The sequence below is a fragment of the Ischnura elegans genome, chromosome 7, assembly GCF_921293095.1.
Source record: "Ischnura elegans chromosome 7, ioIscEleg1.1, whole genome shotgun sequence".
Lineage (NCBI taxonomy): Eukaryota > Metazoa > Arthropoda > Insecta > Odonata > Coenagrionidae > Ischnura > Ischnura elegans.
The window spans coordinates 33,958,132-33,982,170 of record NC_060252.1 but is presented as its reverse complement, the minus strand read 5'-3'; the positions used below and the strand labels follow the sequence as shown (position 1 = coordinate 33,982,170).

The 24,039-nt window shown below is 40.3% G+C and overlaps 1 protein-coding gene across 1 annotated transcript in view; it reads left to right on the top strand.

The window, feature by feature from the left end:
- LOC124162731 (proton-coupled amino acid transporter-like protein pathetic) overlaps nucleotides 1-24,039 on the top strand; it is a 62,552-nt gene that overhangs the window by 24,891 nt on the left and 13,622 nt on the right. Inside the window, exons 2-5 of the mRNA XM_046539350.1 lie at nucleotides 7,022-7,135; nucleotides 8,215-8,365; nucleotides 11,892-12,098; nucleotides 12,782-13,057. Of these exons, the coding sequence (XP_046395306.1) occupies nucleotides 7,022-7,135; nucleotides 8,215-8,365; nucleotides 11,892-12,098; nucleotides 12,782-13,057 (748 nt within the window). The remainder of the gene's footprint in view (nucleotides 1-7,021; nucleotides 7,136-8,214; nucleotides 8,366-11,891; nucleotides 12,099-12,781; nucleotides 13,058-24,039) is intronic.

Sequence of the window (24,039 nt, the reverse complement as noted above, 5' to 3'; positions counted from 1 at the left end):
GGGTCCACATTTGTGAATTACATTTTGAAAAGGCCTAAAATTATTTAATTTTAACTTAAATTTATTTTTATAAATACAACGCAATGAAACGAAAATATAACAGTATTTAGCGAACTTTTTTTTAAGTTCCACAATCAAAACAGGAAAAGGTACAGTTATACAAGAAAATCATCAGGACAATCTATGAACTATTGCAGAAACCATTTTTTTTTACCAATATGCCACTTTTACAGTGCATTACATTACATTAATTTCATGCAAATATATAAACTAATCCTGATGCATAGTTTTGCGTAAATATACCGAACATAGAATTAAATTAGATTTATTATGACAATGCCAGATCAGAGCGTGAACTTAGTTTGAGAAACAGGTACTAGAAGAGTCTTTGCCCATATTACTACATATGGCTACTTTTGGAACCGCTTATTTCACCAGATATCGCAATAAATATAGAGTGAGAGGGTCGAACCAAATCTCACGCTATCTCACTACGGGTGCAAAAATCGCCAAAATCACCACACGTATTTATTATCTCAACAACGGACGCTTATTATCTCAACAATCGTGGAAGATAACGGTGCTGAATCATAGGGTTCAGCAAAAACTGTGTGAATCGGCAGAATCAGGCTGTAAGCCTTACCCTGAGGGGGTAATCTCTCCACAACCAGCGAAAGCGAGTTCATTTATTAAAGTTGGAGTTCACGAAATTCTCGTACAACTTTTTCCTCGATCATTAGCCCCTTGCGCTGAATTGACGAGCGTAGTTCTGAAATCATCCATAATGTTCTCGATCTATTTAACTACATGCTTTACAATGTGAAATACCGGGGTCTCCTTGACTTCAGCTAGGACGACTGTCTCGTTTGCATATTTTTTCGTGGCTGATTTTTCGACGTATCTCTTCAAAAAAAAGATCACATGGCCGTATTATTACCGAATTGCTAAAACTTCCTAGTCACTGCGAATGAGTCAAGAGCTCTTGAGATATTTATCTTCTCCAGATACATAAAGTTGATTGTCATGAATGAAGCCCTCAATTTACCTGGCGCCCATTATATCGCCCAAAACTCTTCGAGCACTCCCGGGTAGACGTTACAGTAGCTGAATATACCATACAGCTGAATATTATTCTGAATAAACAAGTGACGTATCCCCAAAATATTTCACCGCATATCTAAAGACGATCATAGGAGCAACGCAACTAACTATCTGCACGATCACGAGCAGAAAGTTTTCCGGGCGGGAATGGGTTGAGTTAGTCAAAATATATAAAAAATTTGTAAATTATATTTTCAAAATAAAATTGGTACATATTTGAAGCAACAACATTCTTAAATTAAAGCACTGTGACGAATAATTAATTTTTTTGGATAAATAATTTATTTACATTACCCCCCAATAAGGGTTGATTTTTAAGGGCTGAAATATTCTTAAATTATGTGCCAAAGCATAAAACTATCATTATTCAACCAATCCAAACTAATGTTTTACCGATATAAAACTGTCTAATGTAGTTTTTTAACTTTTAGTATTCAGGGGTAGTTTTCAACCCTAAAAACTAAAAAGTGCCCATCGGCATAGTATAGATTTTGAAGTAGAATTAGTCTAATCCCAAAATTTTTTACGAATCGATTCAGTTTGAAAAAATTGCGAGGTTTTGCACTTTTATGAGCTTCATTTCCTGGACTAATATTAAGTTAACTATATGTGGAGACATTAAGCTAACCAATCGTTGATGTGTAGGCTTTGTCACATAATTGACATTTTTGGTTAAACCTGTTGTGATTAAATGAAAAATAATATACTTCTGCCTACTTACAATTACAGTTATATCCTCGGTTACCTTGGGGTTTTAAGGAATGATGACATTTATCTCATCAAAATCACGCCATGGTGACATTTATCTCATCAAAATCACGCCAGAGATGAACTAAAAACCAGGCAATTCGAGCTTCTTACTACTGGGTACATGTGATGCTAAACAGGCTATAACCAGATCTGTGAATGCCATGCCGATGATAAAAAAATGCGCCATATCGATTTTAAGACAATGACCAAATAAATCAAGCTCTATAAAGAATGGCCACAACGTTTTGCTTCCCATTTAAATGAATGCGATAGCTTGACTGTGTCTGATAATCATCCTTTGTTCGTAAAGTTTGTTTTTGTGAATATTTTTGGGAGAGAAAGTTGAAGAGAGGTACCTCTTAACATTTGAATAATATGGAGTTATCAAAGATGGGTCATTAGGTTATAATTATTCGTCAATTAAAGGACCAACGTTCCGCACCATATTCGAGTATTCTAATGGCTTAAGTTGTCGCTCCAATAGGGTAGTTTCCTTCATCAAAGAAAACGAAAGGCATTGATTGCGATTCGTTACCCACCATTAGTGTATTCATAATATACAAATTATTTGGTTTTACCGGAAATACCGGTTTAGACGAATGGCAAGGGTCAATATTATCCTCATTTGAAGAAGGCCAGATTGGCGCCCATGCGATGCCACTCCACGTGACGTCACAGGGTCCTAGTTTCTACACGAGAGGATAAGAGTTTTACATCGTCTGAGGTTACCGATGCATGCATGAGGCACAGAGCTCAGAGAAACGTCTCTTAATAATCACCTATTTTAACTGGCTAAGGTCGGAAAGTTTTCTTCGTTTGATAAGGTATTAATAATCCTTAGTAATAATAATAGTACTCAGCTACCTGCTCGCATCCTGCGTCGTATCAGCGCTCAGAGCCTCGCCCCAAGGTCACCTCACTTGCGGTAGCGGGAAGCAGAACGACTTCACGCGGAGTTTTTCCCGGCATTCATACTTACCCGTCGCGTTTTCGCGCGCTTGAAAATTTTCACTTTTCATTTAATCGCGAAAAATAGATATTGTCATTTAAAAATCTAAAACCCTGAAATACGTACTCCAGGAGTAATAATCTTTCGATTTAGGCATTAGAAAAATAATAGGAAACCACCCTATTGCTTTTGTTACTTTTCATTAAGGTCGATTGCGGAAGACTACCCAGACGGCTGCGCTGCGGCCTTTTCACACGCCTTGTCTCAATAAAATTTAACATTAGAAGTAGAAGTTCATCGCGGACCAGTTCCACAACTGACCTCAATACCTTTCCATATCTTTGGAATCCCTTTTAACGATTAAAATCATTTATTACAATCAACTAATATGTGATAAAATTTCCTTTACCCAAAAACAGAAGATTTGCCATTCATAAAACATACATATATTTGAAATGTAAGAATGCACGAAATCTATTTTTAAACTAAAAATGAAGTACCTAATTAGTTTCATCAAAATGTACTTTTTAGTGAAAATGGAGGACAAGTTGGAATTCAATTTTTCTTAATAACTTGAAAACCCCATATTTCTAACACTAAAATATTGAAGAGAGCCCCTTCTCAAGGCTAAGCTTCGAGACCCAATAATTTTGGCCGGTACTTCTACGGTTGGGTTGATAGACACGGACTTGATGAAACGGAGATTGATAGAGTCAGAGATAAGATCGGCAGGGTGAAATGAGGAAAAACGATGGTTACTTTGAGGTTGAGTGGATATTAAGAAGGTTTCTCGCTTTTGTTAGTGAGGATGCAATAAAGTTAAGAATGCCAATAAGCGTCATCTCTATCGCAGGAGCATTGCTACGCGATTTTTTATTCGTTAAGGAGAAACGACCACAATTCCCTGCAGTGAAATAATGCACGATGGCAATATCCATTCCATGGATCGGAATGTGGAGTAATAATTCTTCTACTGAGTGGTTGACTACATCAATATCATTGCTTGATTCGAAGCGGTGAGTTCTTATATTTAAAAATATATTTCCTTAAAAACTATGGCAAATGTGGAATAATTTAGTATTAAGTATTAGAAATTTACGAACAAAAATTTAGGCAGGTTAGGATTCGAATCGGAATAAAAGAATAGGCTTCAATTTGCGTCTCATTTCTTGAAGAGTGCAGTTTTTTAGGAGTGGCGTACTTCAAAGCTGGTAATAATAGCCTATTTTTCCTCCCCAATATTTTCTAAAAACACCATGTATCTCAACAAAATATTTCTCCATCAGATGATCAAAATATTTTCCTCAGCATGAGCTCATTTACTGTAAATTTTTCAGGAAATGGCAATGGGTTTCCAACGTGGCATGAAACAATCTGAAATCCACTTATCCGCAATCACGTGCCCCGTGTAAAATGGCCTTAACTCTATCAATTTCCTAAAACAATAGGGTAGTTTCCTTCATCAAAGAAAACGAAAGGCATTGATTGCGATTCGTTGCCCACCATTAGTGTATTCATAATATACAAATTATTTGGTTTTAGAAATCCCAGGTTAGATAAATAGCAACGGTCAATTTTAATTGCATTTGGAAAAGGCCAGATTGGCGCCAATGCGATTCCGCTCCACGTGACGTCACAGGGACCTAGTTTCTATACGAGAGGATAGGAGTTTTACATCATCTGAGGTTACCAATGCATGCATGAGGCACAGAGCTCAGGGAAACATGTCTTAATAATCACCTATTCAAATTGCCTAGGGTCGGAAAATTTTCTTCGTTTGATAGGGTATTAACAATCCTTATTTAATCCAAGCGCTGCCTGCTAGCTGGTTACTCTGCTACCTGCTAGCAGCCTGCATCGAAGCGGCGCTCAAAGCCTTGCCCCAAGGTCATCTCACACGGCGGCAGCGGGAACTAGAAATACGTCACACGGGCGCGCTTGAAAATTTTCACTTTTCATTAAATCGCGAAAAATAGATATCGTCATTTAAACATCTAAGAGCGTGAAATGCGTTCTTCGATTTAGACAAAAATAAACAATTGGAAACCACCCTATTCCAAGCATCTCAATCGCACATTTACAGCTAGACATATTGCTATCTAGGCCCTTCGTCATGATACCATTGGTTTCGCCATGTTTGGATACATTTCTTGATGTCCATCCGTTCTCCTTCAAGATAAATTAAATGATTTTATCACGGAACTAAATACATTTTAACTGCCAAATTTTTGTCAATATCCTTTAGCTTAAGATATCTTGAATTTAATATTATGCAGTTTTGAAAGAATGAGGGATAGATATTTTTAAATATTCTGTTTCCACTGGTGAATGCCATCTGGAAAAATATTAGAAATTACTACCGTTGAAACAAGTGATATATCATCGCCTCATTCATGGTGCTCTGTAAAGACAGTTTGATGGCGAAACTCAATTCAGAACATATTTCTTTCTTTTGTGCTACTGAAAATATTTTTCCATCATAAACAACTCCATCGAGGTCGAAAAGCAAAATAAAAGCTCAAAGTACTAGCATTGAAATATAGGACTCTCAAAATATTCAATAGATGTGCACTGTGCTGTCACCAACCGTGCATTTAAATGGCATTACTAAATTCGTCACTCGTGTTGATGAAGGACAACGTGATGAAGTTTTTACGGACATATTGGCTAAAACCAGGCCTGTTAAGCAAAATGGCGTGATATAAAAGTCATAACTTTTAAATGCTATTCCGCGTAATTGAAAAATTTTGCTGCGAAATATTGGGAAAGAGTTCATCTACATCTACATACTACCCCGCAAGCCGCCTAAAAGGCGTGTGACAGGGGGTGTTAGGACACCAGCCGTTTACACATAAAAGGAAATGCTCTAAAGAAATTAAGACTATCATTTATTGAAGTCCTTTATGGCTCGGGGGAAAAATGAATTCCCATATCTATCCGTTAGGAAAAATATCTCTCTGTATTTATCGCTTCTGTCGGACCTTGAAGTATAGTGGAGCTCTAATATTACGTTCTCCGTGTCGCTCCTAAAGATAACTCAGCGCCGCGCTGCGGACAAATTTGAAAACCGATAAAAAGCAACTGAAGAGGAAACAGAAATCAACCCACTACGGGATGGAATGAGTTATACTCTATTTAATCTCCTTGGTAAAGAGTATGGTATGAAATAGTTTTTTCTTCTATAAAAAGAGTATTAAATAGTTCTTTCTTCTATGTCTTTATCTTTGCAGCTACTCGAGTCGGCGATAGCGCCATTTTCACGTACCTAGGTAAAATTATTTGACTTCAATTACAGTACTTCAGAGCTAATAACTCAAAAATTCACCAATAGACATATCTAAGCTTGATATATATCACAATTCTCAAGTCACAAATACTATCATATGTCATTTTTTACCATGTTACACTTTTAAAAAAACATAAAATATTAAATTAAACCATAAACATTTACATATTCCCAATAAGGCCGCATTTTTACCCTCTGATTCTCTGGCTTTTTCCATCTATCACAACACCGTCGTCCTCGTCCTTTTTCCATTATATTTTGTTCCTATCCCCATCTTTCCTACTCTATGAATTTATGTTTGCGCTTAATGCATAGTGTGAAAGAATGAAGTGTTGTGTGTAAATTTCTGCAATAATCAACATTTTTAGTTATACAGGGAAAGTGTTTCCTGAAAAATCAAAGTTATAATAAGGATTTTTAAAAGCTGTTTCAAGAAAAAAGCTCAAAAGCCGTGCTAAGTTTTCTTGATACGACAGTAGGATTTGTGGCCGTTAGTAAGATGAGGAACAATCATACAGGGGCGTAGCTAAGAATTAAGGCTAGTGGGGGTTTTAGGCGCAACTAGTACTCAGGGGTGTGGGAATATTGCATACCCTAAAGGGTAAGCACGAGTTGCGGGGGCCCTCCACCAGAAAAATTTTAAGAGTAATGGTTCACAATGGCGAGTTTTATGGCTCTGAGGGATATTTTGATTAATCCTAACACTATTCTATAAGTAATACTAATCCAATTAAGTAAGATGGATTAAACTTAAAAACTTCTCTGAGCTCTGGGGGGGGGGGGGAGTTTATCCCCCAAAACCCCCCCCTCGCTGCGCCACTGCAATCATAAGGGTATGTTTTACAATGTACATGAAAATGATTGGTTCATCGCTTATCGATAAAATGTCCTCACTGTAAACCGGTAGTTATAAGCATATTCCTTTTTATTTGCAGGAAATCGAGCGTGAAGAAAGCGATCGAGACAGTAACGCCGCTTGCGGCGAAGGCGCGAAAATCTTTGGGAGGAGACAGCATCTTCAACAAGCGGGAGCTGGACCACCCGACCACGTGAGTGACGTAACTTATCGCCCTTGTAATAGGTCGTGAACAACAGGAAAGATGTCATTGAAGCAAAGAACTTTACATATATTGCTTGACGCTATCAAATACACACGTAAAATTTTCCTGTTATTTTATCAATTTTATTAAATAATAAAATAAAGTTATTGATTAATTAATTAATTGATTAATTAATAATAAATAAATTTATTATTTCATTAATTTTAAATTCACCAAATCACGTCATCTGAGTTGCATCAAATAAATACAGGGTTATCATAAAATAACAGTGCGGTTTTGAACATGGTTTAAATGAAAACAGAATTACTTACAGTTTATGACTCTATTCCAATTTGTCGTCTCAAACAGATTTTTTGCACAGTTAATAATTTTCGATATGTGCACCTTTAGTCGCTTGATAAGAGAGAAACCTGGCGTCGACATTAACCTACTCCTGAAGTGCCGACTTCCCACCCATTGGTTCCGGGTTCGAATACCAGCGGTGTCTGAGAATTTTCAGAGACTGCCCGATCCCTGCTTGAGCGTCTTGAGAAGGGCGCCTGATGTGCAAAACTCCGTCCGTCGGATGGGACGTTAATCCTTAGTGGCCTTAGCGCCGCCTTTCGTTAGGAGTTTGCAAATGTCGATGCAGGGTTTAACTTTAGTCGAGCGAATAAGGACGCACATATTGATATTCACTTATTATCTAAAAATATTTACCGACCGAGGGTTTTTTTCGATTCTTCATTGTTGCAGTTATTCCGCGACTGCCTTGATAAAATCCTGTGGCTCAATAACTTTCCCTCGACATTGATAATGACAGAAGTTACGAAGCCATCTTCGGAAACTATATTGTCATTGTGGAACGTACAGAGTGAATTTTATTTTCCTGAAAGTTGGTTCCACAAATGTTATCCGGAAATGTTTAACGGTCACGATTCCTACCCTTTCATCGCGGTTAAATGACCTGTCGGTAGCCTTCTCCAAATTCTAACGAATCAGACTTTTTGTTTCCTCCATTCGTCATTCGATGTAAATATCATATTTGATCCCAAATGGCTTATTTTAATACCCCTTGCATTTTGCAGTGACACGGACACCTTAATCCATTTGATAAAAGGATCTCTTGGTGCCGGTATCCTTGCCATGCCGTTGGCCTTCAAGAACGCCGGCTTAACCTTCGGCCTCGTGGGAACCTTTGTCATCGGATTCATCTGCACACACTGCGTCCACGCCCTGGTAAGTAAGCATGCATCCATTTTTTTTTCATTTTTCCCGCAATCTGTTTTGGACTTCTTATTACAATAAGTAACACAAAAAATCATATTTCTCTGGATGTTTAAATTTTAAAATTGGTCTACACCCCATACCTGAAGGAAGTGCCTATTCAATGGGGTCGTAGTACTGCAATTTTAAATAATTGCCAATTTCGATAGAGTTTAAAATCTAAATAGACAAGTTTTTTTATATTTCGATACATCGCCTACTTCTCGAGATATCCACGGCGAAAAATCGACGCGCACACATTTATATGACGTCACTGACTTTCTAAGCGGCTCGGCGCTCCTACACTACTCCTTGGGCCCTCGCATCCTTCTCACGTTGGTTGATTTCATTATCACTCTAGTGAGCAATTCTGCCCGTCAAGTATCGGTTGTCTCTGTAAAAGAGATAATGAGGCAAAACTCCGATGACGTAATAAGCTCGTGAAAATTGGGCGTCAACTTTCGCATTTTTTTTAATTTAAAGGAATGAGAAAATGACTGAATGAAGAAGACTTTCTTTCTCGTTTTTGTCGTCGCTTTTATCTCCTTTCCATTGATAGCATTATTTAACTAAATTGTGGTTTCAGTGGTGATAAAGAGGGTAGGTAAATAGAGGAATAATGTAAGTGTGAAAAGTCTAACTGCTTGTAGGATTGAGTGGAGAGATGCGCTAGACCAATCCTCGGAATGTTGACCATTCATACTGTTTCCTCTATCCCTCATTTATCAGCCAGCTACTCGACAGACTCACATTAGTCTGCCCTTGGACCTTCCTTTAGAAGTATCGCACCGTCTACTCAGTTCTCCCATGCACTCAGTTCTCCAATGCACTCAGTTCTCCCATAATTTAAGTCCTTGAACTTGACAGCTATCCCCTAATCCCTGTGAATACTTCCGTGTTTTCGTGATTTTACGAGCCGTCCGTCTCATGGAGATGCGACGTAATTACGAGTACGTAATTACTGCGGCCGTGAAATCGGTGCAATATCGAATGAGGCAATATATTTCCCGAAGCGGCTTTCGTTTGAGGGGGAAGTTAACTAGAAAGGGAAACTCAAAGCTGGAAGAGGTCACATCGCGGCCACACCGTCCAAACCGAAACACGCCGGTACCATAAAGTTTTCTTTTTAACATCTAAGGATCTCAGAAATATGAAGGCAATTTCCAATACGGATGAAATGGTATTTCAATAAAAATTTAAAAAAATATGCTCATCTAATATTAGTCCAACCGATCCCGTGCAAATTAAACCAAATTTTTTCCTAATCCTAACAATTTCAATTTAGTTTTTTACTCCTTTCTCACGACCTCATCTTTAACATTGAGCATGATTAGTGTCTTTTTGTATCGATCTTGAAGAATTTAAATGCAAATTTTTGCCAACATTTCGTATAATATATACACCATCATCAGACCTATGAATGAACGTGAGTAGATAAATTTGATACACAAATACATGTAGGATTATTACAGTGTATTCTTCATAGAAAAAAGAAAAAAGAATTCAGTAGGAAATTAATAAAAAAAAAGATTTAATTAATTTACAACTTACTATTACTTTAATTAATTTACAGCAAGATTCAATTAATGCTGCATTTTCTAAAAATAATTTACAACAAGACTTTATGCATGGGACGTTATAGTAACAATGATTTAAATATAATACAAATGCCGAATACCACTAGAAAATTAATGTCGTTAAGGGAACAAAAAATGCGCGACTAAGCCATGACATAATAATCTTGAGATAAATTAAACGCGGTCATTTGCCGCACTAAATTTTGCGTTACTAGCACGTGAATTATGCATTTTAATTCAAATCTGACTATACTAACATATTAAAGGAAAGGAAAAGGTCTGCGATCGGGTAAAAAACCTCAAACAATATTTATAATTAAATTCTCCACATCCACTTATACTGCTTTTGGAAGATCAATGGCTGTAATCTGTTAAAGAAATATGCACTTATTTTTTACAAAATATTTTATGAGCAAATGTTGTTCAGTCGCGATGTAAAATGCTCAAATTTTATTATGTACTGGATGCTTTTTCTAGAAATGTTTCAAACTGACTTAATAAATTACTCGGAAAGCCAAAGGGATGCAATTCAATTTTCTAAAATGTTCCTTTCTCTCTCGTTGATTCATTCGAATTTCGCCGCTGTGTAGGTACCCTCTCTCATTCCCATGGCCATCTATGCCCAAGCTGTGATTTGGCCTCATCCTAAAGGCCGTTAAGGCCGTTTTACACGGTACACGGAATTGCGCAGGTTAGAGCTGCATTAATTTCTAAAATTGGAATTGCGCGAATGCATGAACGAAATTAGAACATGGGCTATTTTGCCGTCTCGCGTCCACGCATTCTCGCATGTGTTCTAGCAATTCACCGCTTTACACGACGCAATTTTGATTGCGCCTTCGCACGTACGTCAGATTGCGCAATTCCGTGTACCGTGTAAAACGGCCTTTATAAACGGCAAATGATCATGCTGAACGACCATTCGAATGAAATCATTCGCACTGCTATTATTCACGTGATCATGCGAGCTGAAATAGAACATGTTCCAATTTTTAATGAATGATCATGCGCATGACGGTTCATTCGCGAATTATTACGTTATGCACAGCGAATGATTTCATTTGCATGATCATTCACCGTGTGTATTAGGGTGGTACGAAAAATCTTAAGTTACAAATATTGTATCGCTATATTTCGGAAAAGTTGCGATACGTTAGTACAAGGGAAACAAAAAAAGAATTGATGAAATCGGACGTCATCTTCCGATCCCGCAAAGCACGTAAAAAAATGACGAAAATGACAATTTTTTTTTATTTGTAGCAAAATAAATAAAATTAAATGTAAATTTTTTAAAGCGCTACAGCAAAAAATGATTACAAATAGTGTAGAAAAAAAATCATATATATGTAATATGTACATATATATGATTTTTTAAAGTTATTTTTTTCGATCGCGCAAGGTCATTAAAAATGTATAAATTTTGCAATTTAGCCGATTTTTAATATTCTTGCGAGATCGGATCAGTTTGAAACCATGCATATATATATAAATAATAATCTATACTATTCGTTATAACTTTTTACTGTAGAGTTAAAAAAATTACATTTTATTTTCTTTTTTACCATGAAAAAAATTTATTTTCATTTTTAAATTTTTAGGTGCTTGCGGGATTGGAAGATGATGTTCGAATTCAATAATTCTCTTTTTGTTTTTCTAGACACGAAATTTGTAACATGAGTTTTTTCGCACCACCCTAGTATATATATATCGCTCTTAACAGTACATACACATGAAGCTTTATAATTGGTATCTCATTATTATATTAACCTTAAAATTATGGAATTAATGTCCTTAAATTTGTCACCATGAATATTGTTTACTGTGATTTTCAGATAGCTTTTTCTAAACATGTGATCGCTAAAACAATATCTCTTCTCCGTTTTAATGTGCGCAATCGCTGTTTGTGGACACGTGGACTTCAGGTGGAGACGGCGCACGGCTTGTGTCGCCAGGGCCGTGTGCACACGCTGAGTTACGGTCAGGTGGCCGAGGCGGCTTTCCTGCAAGGGCCACCGAGATTGCGAGGCATGGGTCGCTTAGCCGCGCGCACCGTCGACTCCTTCCTCGTGGTGGTGACTCTCGGAGCATGCGCCGTTTACCTTGTCTTCATCGCATCGAACCTCGAACAGGCAAGTGATAGCGTTAAACCGGGTCATCCATAATCCGCACATTTAGTAAATCTCACAAAATGGGAAAACCAAAAAATGCATCATGTATGAGAGGATTCGAAGTAAAACTGGGTTGTTTTTTCGCTAACATGTAGTCGTCAACATAGGCGTTAATAAATGGTTAAAGCTGCTGATGAAAAAAGCAATTTATCCGTTAATTATAATGGTTCAAGTCACTATCACTAAACATGGACACACAAAAAGAAACACTCACACGGGAAAATAAAACTAGAAGCTTTCGAAGTAGTGACTTCTTCCTCAGCCTCTGCCATCCTTCATTCCTCAGCTATTCTGTCTCCGGCTGAGGAAGGAGTCAACTACTTCGAAAGCTTCAAGTTTTATTTTCCCCTGCGAGTGTTACTTTTTGTGTGTCCATGTTAAGTGATAATTCCACAGCATTTTAAATATATTGTTAAAAAATTTGCTGGAAACTGTGCTACAAGCATTTCCTGTTATTACTTTACAATATGCAACACTTTGAAATAGTGAGACTTGCACCAAAATGGGCCTCGGGCCTCCCACATCCATAATCCGGCCCAAACTTTGATTACAACAACTTTTTTGCTACCAAACTAACCAGCTGTTATGGAGCTAAACGTTATGATTAACTGCACACATTTTGTTTATTCGATCGTGAATTGCAGGTGGTGGACTCGTGGTCCGGGAGCAGCTTTCCTCTGCGCGGCTACATCGCCTGCGTGGTGGTTCCGCTGCTGGCGCTGTGCAGCATCCGCAACCTCAAGATGCTCTCCCCGTTCTCGCTGCTGTCCAACGTGCTCGTGGCCATTTCCCTCGGCATTGTCTTCTACTACACGTTCACGGACATCCCGCACACCAGCACCAAACCGCACTTCTCCACCATCGCGCAACTCCCGCTCTTCTTCAGCACGGCCGTCTTCGCACTCGAAGGCATCGGAGTCGTAAGTGAAAAATTAAAGCATATCCAGAGTATCACCGTGGAGATCAAACGAATGATCCATTAGTTAACGCAAAGCCATCGAATTTTGAGTTACCATATCTTCGTACTTATCGTGGGGTACACGTATAATAACACGTAACCGATAAATAAGAGAGGTATTTTGCCGAACGGATAGGCAGTAGCGGACCCAGGATAGGGACAAGGGGGGACTTAAGTATGGGGTAAACTCAAGGAAGTATTGCGGGTTCGAACAAAAATTGCCCTTCTATCTAGTGTAAATTGATGTCCAAAGGGGAGCTATAGTCCCCTTAGCCCCCCAAAGACCTGCCGCTGCGGATAGGTATAGGAATTAATGTTTATTCCTGCTAATCAATGAGGGACTTCAATAAGTGGCAGTCGAAATTTTTCATGCCAATTTTATTATTATTTTTTAAAGGCCGGTGTCTTAATACTCCCTATCATATGTCTATTGAGGCGTCGTGCGGCGTAGTATGTAGATGTATATACTACCGTAGTGCTATATATGTAGGAAAAAAACTGAAATCGATATTGCAATCAAGCAAAAATGAAAGCTGGCTCTCAAATGAACCTGTGTGGAGCCAATCTTCATTGATAACATTTTGTACCTAGAGCTAATGCTTATTTTTTTCCATACTTGTGAAAAATATTTAGATTAAATATAAATCCATTAAAATGTTATACTAACCTGATGCAATAATTACTCAGTAAAACAAAATAAAAGTAAATATAAATAAATAGCGTAATACTGTTGATCCCATCAATTTCCGGTGCTTTGCCAAATATCTAATGAATTGACTAAATTTATAACTTCTCTCGGCATAACCGGCTCTTGAGTGCAGCTATTAGGATTTTCAAACACAAGGGTTACCCAGTGTAGTGTTACGTTTAACGTGATTTCTTTTTGAATTTAAAAAAATGCTAATGAAGTCGATATCTCCACTGCAAAAAGGCTCAACAATCGCCCGAATCAAATCCGCTCATCTAGTACCGACTACTAGGGCTATTATATGAGCGCATTTGATTCGATGGGCGATTATTGAGTGTTTGTGTAGTGGAGATATCGAATTATTTATTAAAGTTTTTAGCAAGGGAAAGTGGGTCTTTAACTACCTGTCCTTCAGTATAAAGCTCAAAGAAATGTCTACCTTTTCCTATATTTCCTTCGTCTGTAATCTCTGTGAATATAGCCAATTACATGCTAAGATTCCCATTAAACTTTTTGAATTATTTCGTATTGAAAGAATTATAGGAATTTTTATCTTAAAATATTAAGCTATTTCTGTTATTTAGATATGTATTTTTTGGCTGTTCATTCTTCGTATGCAGGCGAATCTTCTCGAGCACTATTTTTTCTATTAATTTAGTGTAATAATACGTCGGTTAACCATAGTTTCAATTCGCTCTCTCAATATTAATTTAGTTGGAATACATAGAAGTATCTACACAAAAATTTATCTTCTTCATTAAATATAGGAGTCCAATCAATGTTTTCGACTACTTGCAAGTATTTAACACATCTGTAATGATGTTTTTGTAATACTTAGCATCGTTCATCCTTCGGCTGAAAGATTTAATATGTTAATACCAACCTAGTCATAGAATGATGAGTTATATCTAGATGGAAAACATCGGCATGAAATAAAAACTTCTATAATTATAAAATACGATCTAGACATGATATTGAATCCTCGGTCACTCTTTTAAGATTCATTTAGAAGCTCCGTAAACCGTATGATGAAAATGTGTTGAAATAATGATCCGAGTCATTACTAGCAACCAAAATATTGATTATCATATCGCCCAAAACAACATGGTTTTGAGAAGAATTTAGAATAACAGACTCAATATTACAATAAAGGATTTGCTAAGTTGAAAAAATTGTAGGAACCATAGAACCCATTCTCATTCACGTTGATAGCTTGCCTCCAGTGGTGAGCAACAAACTGTTGAGTTAACAAACTGTTTTATAAATGTTGTCACAGGCGTCGCGTCGCCGCCATAGGGGACATGGGAGACGCGTCCCTCCCCCCCCCAATATTTGAAAAGTCAGTTTTGTACCCCCCCTAAATTGTATAAAAAAATTAATATTACCCCATTTGTCACACCCAAAGTGTTGATGCTGACGACGCCAATGAATGTTACAGTAATACCTTTATTTTACTTTTGCTGATTATTTATTGCATCAGGTTTATTGCTGATGTTAGTGGATTGATTTACTCTCGTAATATCATTCACAAAAATTTTCATAGCGCATTTAAGGGGGTTAACACAAGTGGCCAATCATAACTTTGTCGGTCCGAACTCCATCGGAAAATGAACTATAAATTGGGCTGTTTAGCGAAAATTAATTTCAAGATGGTGTAATCCATCGGTTTTTAACATTACAATGCTTTTCTTTTAAAGTGAAAACTCTCGGTTTCAAATCATTGGGAATGAATGGATCGCTCAGCCCTCATTGATTTTGCAAAACAATTGAAAAATTATAGAAGTTGAAGGCAGGTGTCCTAATAATACCCTATTGCACACGTCTATTGAAGATTGCGGCGTATTATGTAGATGTATACATAAATTTATTGCTTTCATAACGTATATTAATAATGAAAAACGCTTTGTTACTTCCACAAAATTCACAGAGCTTCTATTTTATTACCGGTTTCGGCTATTACACCATTTTCAAATACATAATAATAGTAAGTATGTATTTGAAAATGGTGTAATAGCCGAAACCGGTAATAAAATACAAACTCTGTGAATTTTGTGGAAGTAACAAAGTGTTTTTCATTATTAATATGGAGCCCTTCCACCACGTAAAAGCTTCAAGTTTAGATTTAAACTCGCACGCTCCGCGCGCTCGTTAAGGGGCTACGCCCCTTAAAACCCCGGTTCCGGCTTCGCCGTCTACATTTGTGGTCGCTCGAAAACTTTTAAAGTTCGAATAATCTCACCTCAGCTAGGGGCTTCGCCGGCCAGGGGGCAGGGAGGCGCCCCACTCATTCCTCGAAACGGCTTCGCCGTTCCTCGCTGAAGGGCGGCTTCGCCGCCCAGGGGTTGAGCGTGAGTTGAGATGGGGGGAGTCTACAGCGGCTGCGGCGCTTGAACATCGGGGCGGCTTCGCCGCCCGAGGGTTACTGGAGCTCCCCCTCGCCTACGCCAGTTACTCCTCGGTACGGCTTCGCCGTTCCTCGTTGTGGGGCGGCTTCACCGCCTTGGGGTTGAGGAGCCCCCCCGCGGCTGCTCCGCTTAATCCTCATTAATGCTCTTCTCCACCGAGAGTGGTGGCCAGGGGGATTCGGGGGTTTAATGTGTTATGCATGCGGTCACCAATCGTCCACAGTGATCACGTTGCGATGATTGTAAAGGGTTGTGCAATACGGAGTTATAGTGGCGGTAAGTACCCATAAAGGAAGACTTAATGGCAATTTTTTCATTTTTTTGCGGGGGGTTCCAACGGGATACCGGGGGTTTTATACTTGTGTTAAACCAGTGGTCACAAATCGTTCTCATAAATTCGTGCCGATAAGTCCTAGGGGTGCGGAACAGTGGTCTGACGATTCTTTTACCGGAAAGGCGATTTATTAGCAAATGGTTTTGGGAGGTTTCACGGGGTTATCAGGGTTTTTAATAAGTGGTGGGGGCACTGGTTAAATTGTGACGAAAACTACTCGGAAAGGCGACTTTTAATTTTTTACTTTTTTTTCGGCGATGTTCCAGGAGGTGATCGACGGTTTTCTGGTATTTTTCCCGTATGGTTTACGATGGCTCGCCCTCACCAAATATTCCGGATCTAGAGGTCAGAGGGGACGGGAAGTGCGGCATAATGTTTGTGAGAAGTTCCCAAATAGGAGACTTAATGGCACATTTTACATTTGGGGGGTATTTCAGGGGGATTATGGGGGTTTATATGTGTGTAATCCAGGTGGTCACCTTCCGTTCAAATAATTTCCGTGGGGATGAGTCGTTGGGGGCGGTGGTGTAGTCACGAAAAGTACCCAAAAAGTAGACTAATATGCAAAATTTTATTTTTAGGGGGGTGTATGTGGGTTTACCGGGGTTTATAGGTTTGTCCTACCAGGGGTCATCAGTCGTCCACATCAATACCGTAGTGATGAGTGGCAAGGCTTGGGAAAGTGGCGGAATCGTGACGAAAAATACCCGAAAAGGCTACTTTTAAGCAAATTTTAATTTTTAGGGCGGTTCGGGGGGTTTAAAGATGATGATACCATATGGTCACATTCATTTACTGTCATATCTAACAGTAGTGTGCCCTATGACATCCATATTTTGGGAGTAATACAAAAAAAGGAAACCAGTCCCCGAAAAAAGTGAGTAGTGCCCGCCATTTTTATTTTTTCGCGGTTAAATCCATTATATCATTTATAAAATGTTTATGTTTTCTGAAAGACAATGCATTGCTGTATGTAACTACAATGTTTGAAAGAAATGGGTCCGGGTAAAATTGACAAAACCTTGTGTTAATCTTTTGGAAATCGTAATTTTCGGTGATTTTCGGAATACTTTAATTTTTTTCTGTGTAATCAAGCACGATGAAAGAAATTTGTTACCTACATTTCGTAGACGATGCTATGAGCATATATAATAATCATTTTCGTTATCCAACACCTTAAATTAAGTCGAGGGGAGGGGAAAGTTTGAAATTATTTTCGAAAAATCAATTTTTGGACGCCATTTTGGCTGTAATTTTCTCAAATGGAAACTAATAAAGTTACTTAATTACGTGCCTACGTTTATCAGCTTTCAAAAAATGCATTAACGACTCGTGTGGCACGCACGATTCGCGTGCAGTAAAATAAAAACCGTAAGACGGTCACCGGAAAAAGCCCGATTTCGGCCATTTTGTCGTCTTAGCGACGACACCTGGAGGAAACTTCCGGTTTTCGGATTTTTCCTCCGGATCATTTCGGGTTCCCCGCACGCGTGCCAAATTTCAGCTCTCCAGCACTTCTAGAAGTGGTCGGGAATTTGTATCCATCAGTGAGTCAGTCACCACGAGGGCTGTATATAGATAGGACTCGCACGCTCCGCGCGCTCGTTAAGGGGCTACGCCCCTTAAAACCCCGGTTCCGGCTTCGCCGTCTACATTTGTGGTCGCTCGAAAACTTTTAAAGTTCGAATAATCTCACCTCAGCTAGGGGCTTCGCCGGCCAGGGGGCAGGGAGGCGCCCCACTCATTCCTCGAAACGGCTTCGCCGTTCCTCGCTGAAGGGCGGCTTCGCCGCCCAGGGGTTGAGCGTGAGTTGAGATGGGGGGAGTCTACAGCGGCTGCGGCGCTTGAACATCGGGGCGGCTTCGCCGCCCGAGGGTTACTGGAGCTCCCCCTCGCCTACGCCAGTTACTCCTCGGTACGGCTTCGCCGTTCCTCGTTGTGGGGCGGCTTCACCGCCTTGGGGTTGAGGAGCCCCCCCGCGGCTGCTCCGCTTAATCCTCATTAATGCTCTTCTCCACCGAGAGTGGTGGCCAGGGGGATTCGGGGGTTTAATGTGTTATGCATGCGGTCACCAATCGTCCACAGTGATCACGTTGCGATGATTGTAAAGGGTTGTGCAATACGGAGTTATAGTGGCGGTAAGTACCCATAAAGGAAGACTTAATGGCAATTTTTTCATTTTTTTGCGGGGGGTTCCAACGGGATACCGGGGGTTTTATACTTGTGTTAAACCAGTGGTCACAAATCGTTCTCATAAATTCGTGCCGATAAGTCCTAGGGGTGCGGAACAGTGGTCTGACGATTCTTTTACCGGAAAGGCGATTTATTAGCAAATGGTTTTGGGAGGTTTCACGGGGTTATCAGGGTTTTTAATAAGTGGTGGGGGCACTGGTTAAATTGTGACGAAAACTACTCGGAAAGGCGACTTTTAATTTTTTACTTTTTTTTCGGCGATGTTCCAGGAGGTGATCGACGGTTTTCTGGTATTTTTCCCATATGGTTTACGGTGGCTCGCCCTCACCAAATATTCCGGATCTAGAGGTCAGAGGGGACGGGAAGTGCGGCATAATGTTTGAGAGAAGTTCCCAAATAGGAGACTTAATGGCACATTTTACATTTGGGGGGTATTTCAGGGGGATTATGGGGGTTTATATGTGTGTAATCCAGGTGGTCACCATCCGTTCAAATAATTTCCGTGGGGATGAGTCGTTGGAGGCGGTGGTGTAGTCACGCAAAGTACCCAAAAAGTAGACTAATATGCAAAATTTTATTTTTAGGGGGGTGTATGTGGGTTTACCGGGGTTTATAGGTTTGTCCTACCAGGGGTCATCAGTCGTCCACATCAATACCGTAGTGATGAGTGGCAAGGCTTGGGAAAGTGGCGGAATCGTGACGAAAAATACCCGAAAAGGCTACTTTTAAGCAAATTTTAATTTTTAGGGCGGTTCGGGGGGTTTAAAGATGATGATACCATATGGTCACATTCATTTACTGTCATATCTAACAGTAGTGTGCCCTATGACATCCATATTTTGGGAGTAATACAAAAAAAGGAAACCAGTCCCCGAAAAAAGTGAGTAGTGCCCGCCATTTTTATTTTTTCGCGGTTAAATCCATTATATCATTTATAAAATGTTTATGTTTTCTGAAAGACAATGCATTGCTGTATGTAACTACAATGTTTGAAAGAAATGGGTCCGGGTAAAATTGACAAAACCTTGTGTTAATCTTTTGGAAATCGTAATTTTCGGTGATTTTCGGAATACTTTAATTTTTTTCTGTGTAATCAAGCACGATGAAAGAAATTTGTTACCTACATTTCGTAGACGATGCTATGAGCATATATAATAATCATTTTCGTTATCCAACACCTTAAATTAAGTCGAGGGGAGGGGAAAGTTTGAAATTATTTTCGAAAAATCAATTTTTGGACGCCATTTTGGCTGTAATTTTCTCAAATGGAAACTAATAAAGTTACTTAATTACGTGCCTACGTTCATCAGCTTTCAAAAAATGCATTAACGACTCGTGTGGCACGCACGATTCGCGTGCAGTAAAATAAAAACTGAAAGACGGTCACCGGAAAAAGCCCGATTTCGGCCATTTTGTCGTCTTAGCGACGACACCTGGAGGAAACTTCCGGTTTTCGGATTTTTCCTCCGGATCATTTCGGGTTCCCCGCACGCGTGCCAAATTTCAGCTCTCCAGCACTTCTAGAAGTGGTCGGGAATTTGTATCCATCAGTGAGTCAGTCACCACGAGGGCTGTATATAGATAGGACTCGCTGCGCTCCGCGCGCTCGTTAAGGGGCTCCGCCCCTTAAAAACCCCGGTTCCGGCTTCGCCGTCTACATTTGTGGTCGTTCGAAGAATTTTAATTCGAATGATCTCACCTCGGCTAGGGGCCGGCTTCGCCGGCCAGGGGGTAGGGAAGCGCCCTACTCATTCCTCGGAACGGCTTCGCCGTTCGTCGTTGAGGGGCGGCTTCGCCACCCAGGGGTTGAGTATGCCCCCCCGGGGCTGCCCCGCTTAATACTCGGAACGGCCTCGCCGTTCCTCGTCTGGGGTCGGCATAGCCGCCCAGAGGGCGAGGGCATTTCGGAACTTTTTCCCCGTTATTCGTTTAAGGGGCGGTTTAGCCGCCCAGGGGTGGATGGAGCCCACAGCGGCTGCGCCGCTTGAACATCGGGGCAGCTTCGCCCCCCGGGGGTTACTGAAGCTCCCGCTCGCCTACGCCAGTTACTCCTCGGAACATCTTCGCCGCCTTGGGGATGAAGAGCCTCCCGCGGCTACTCCGCTAAGTCCTCATAAATGGTCTCCTCCACCGAGAGGGGTGCTCAGGGGGATTCGGGGTTTCAATGTGTTATACATGCGGTCACCAATCTTCCACAGTGATTATGCAGCGATGATTGTAAAGTGTAGTGCAATGCGGCGTAATAAGTTCGACAAGTACGCATGAAAGAAGACTTAATGGGAAATATTTCATTTTTGCGGGGGATTCCAACGGAATACCAGGGGTTTTATACTTGTGTTAAACCAGTGGTCACAAATCGTTCTCATAAATTGCGTGCTGATAAGTCCTAGGGGTCCGAAATAGAGGCGGAATTCTGACGATTCTTTTACCCGGAGAGGCAATTTATTAGAAATGTTTTGGGAGGTTTCATGGGGTTATCGGGGGTTTCAATAAGTAGTAGTGGCACCGGCTAAATTGTGACGAAAACTACTCGGAAAGGCAAATTTAAATTTTTTTTTGGCGAAGTTCCAGGAGGTGATCGGGGGTTTTCTGGTATTTTTTCCCGTATGGTTTACGGTGGCCCGCCTTCACGAAAAATTCTGGATCTAGAGCTCAGAGGGGACGGGTAGTTCGGCGTAATGTTTGCGAGAAGTTCCCAAATAGGTGACTTAATGGCACATTTTACATTTCGGGGGGTTTCAGGGAATACCGGGGGTTTATATGTGTGTACTCCTGGCGGTCACCATCCGTTCACATAAATTCCGTGGGGATGAGTCGTTTGGGTAAGAACCAGCGGTGGAATAGTCACGAAAAGTACCCAAAATGGTAGAATTGTATGCTTAATTTTTTTTGGGGTGTGAATGTGGGTTAACCGGGGGTTTATAGGTTTTTACAGCCAGGGGTTATCAATCATCCACATCAATTCCGTAGTGAAAAGTGGTAAGGCTTGGAAATGTGGCGGAATTGTGACGAAAAGTACCCGAAAAGGCTACTTATATGCAAATTGTAATTTTTTAGGGATTTTTAGGGGATTTAAAAATGACTATGTTACATGGTAACATCTATTTACTATCATATCTAAGAGAAGTTGCCCCTATGACATCCATATTTCGAGAGTAAAACAATAAAAAGTAAATCTCTCCCCGGAAAAAATTATTAGTGCCCGCCATTTTTTTTCGCGGTTATATCGATCAATTTATTTATTAAATATTTATGATTTCTGAAAGATGATGCATAGATCTATGTAACTACAAAGTTTGAAAGAAATCGGTGAGGTATAAATTGACAAAATGCTATGTTAATCATTTGGAAATCGTAATTTTCGGTGATTTTCGGAATATTTTAATTTTTTTCTGAGTAACCAAGGACGACGAAAGAAAATTGTTACCTACATTACGTAGATGATGTTATGAAAATATATAATAATCATTTCCGTTGTCCAACTCACAGAAATAGGCCGATGGCAGTGGAAAATATTAAACATTTTCCGAGAAATAGATTTTTGGACGCCATTTTGAAAGCGTTTAACTTAGACATTAACTTCAAAAATTACATAAGTAGGTGGCAACATTTATTGGCTTTCATAATATACAACAACGGTCCGTGTGACGGAAATTTATCGCCTGTACAACGATAAATAGTAAACGAACTCCCGGGAAAAAATGGGAAGTGTCCACCATTTTTAATTTTTTGTTGGTTTATCGAAGGCAATATTGTAAAAACGTTTACTTTTTCTGAAACAAAATTCATAGTCTTATGTAAATACTAAGTCTGAACGAAATCAGTCGTGTAAAACTGGACAAAATCTTGTGTTAATCATTTGGAAATGGTACTTCTTGGTGATTTTTGGCAAATTTTAATTTGTTTCTGAGTAACCAAGGACGACGAAAGAAAATTGTTACCTACATTTCGTAACCGATGTTATGAGCATATATAATAATCATTTTCAATATCCTACACCTATTATTACGACGAGGGGACCGGAACTTATGAAATATTTTTTGAAAATTCAATTTTCGGACGCCATTTTAGCAGCATATTGCTTAACTATAAAATGATATTATTACATAATTACGTGCCCAAGTTTATCAGCTTTCAAAAAATGCATTGACAATCCGTGTGGCACGCACGGTTCGCGCACAGTAAAATAAAAACCGAAATACGGTCCCCGGAAAAAGCGCGATTTCGGCCATTTTGTCGTCCTTGCGACGACACGTGGCGGAAACTTCCGGTTTTCGGATTTTTCCTCCGAATCATTTCCGGTTCCCCGCACGCGTGCCAAATTTCAGCTCTCCAGCACTTCTAGAAGTGGTCGGGAATTTGTATCCATCAGTGAGTCAGTCACCACGAGGGCTGTATATAGATAGGACTCGCTGCGCTCCGCGCGCTCGTTAAGGGGCTCCGCCCCTTAAAAACCCCGGTTCCGGCTTCGCCGTCTACATTTGTGGTCGTTCGAAGAATTTTAATTCGAATGATCTCACCTCGGCTAGGGGCCGGCTTCGCCGGCCAGGGGGTAGGGAAGCGCCCTACTCATTCCTCGGAACGGCTTCGCCGTTCGTCGTTGAGGGGCGGCTTCGCCACCCAGGGGTTGAGTATGCCCCCCCGGGGCTGCCCCGCTTAATACTCGGAACGGCCTCGCCGTTCCTCGTCTGGGGTCGGCATAGCCGCCCAGAGGGCGAGGGCATTTCGGAACTTTTTCCCCGTTATTCGTTTAAGGGGCGGTTTAGCCGCCCAGGGGTGGATGGAGCCCACAGCGGCTGCGCCGCTTGAACATCGGGGCAGCTTCGCCCCCCGGGGGTTACTGAAGCTCCCGCTCGCCTACGCCAGTTACTCCTCGGAACATCTTCGCCGCCTTGGGGATGAAGAGCCTCCCGCGGCTACTCCGCTAAGTCCTCATAAATGGTCTCCTCCACCGAGAGGGGTGCTCAGGGGGATTCGGGGTTTCAATGTGTTATACATGCGGTCACCAATCTTCCACAGTGATTATGCAGCGATGATTGTAAAGTGTAGTGCAATGCGGCGTAATAAGTTCGACAAGTACGCATGAAAGAAGACTTAATGGGAAATATTTCATTTTTGCGGGGGATTCCAACGGAATACCAGGGGTTTTATACTTGTGTTAAACCAGTGGTCACAAATCGTTCTCATAAATTGCGTGCTGATAAGTCCTAGGGGTCCGAAATAGAGGCGGAATTCTGACGATTCTTTTACCCGGAGAGGCAATTTATTAGAAATGTTTTGGGAGGTTTCATGGGGTTATCGGGGGTTTCAATAAGTAGTAGTGG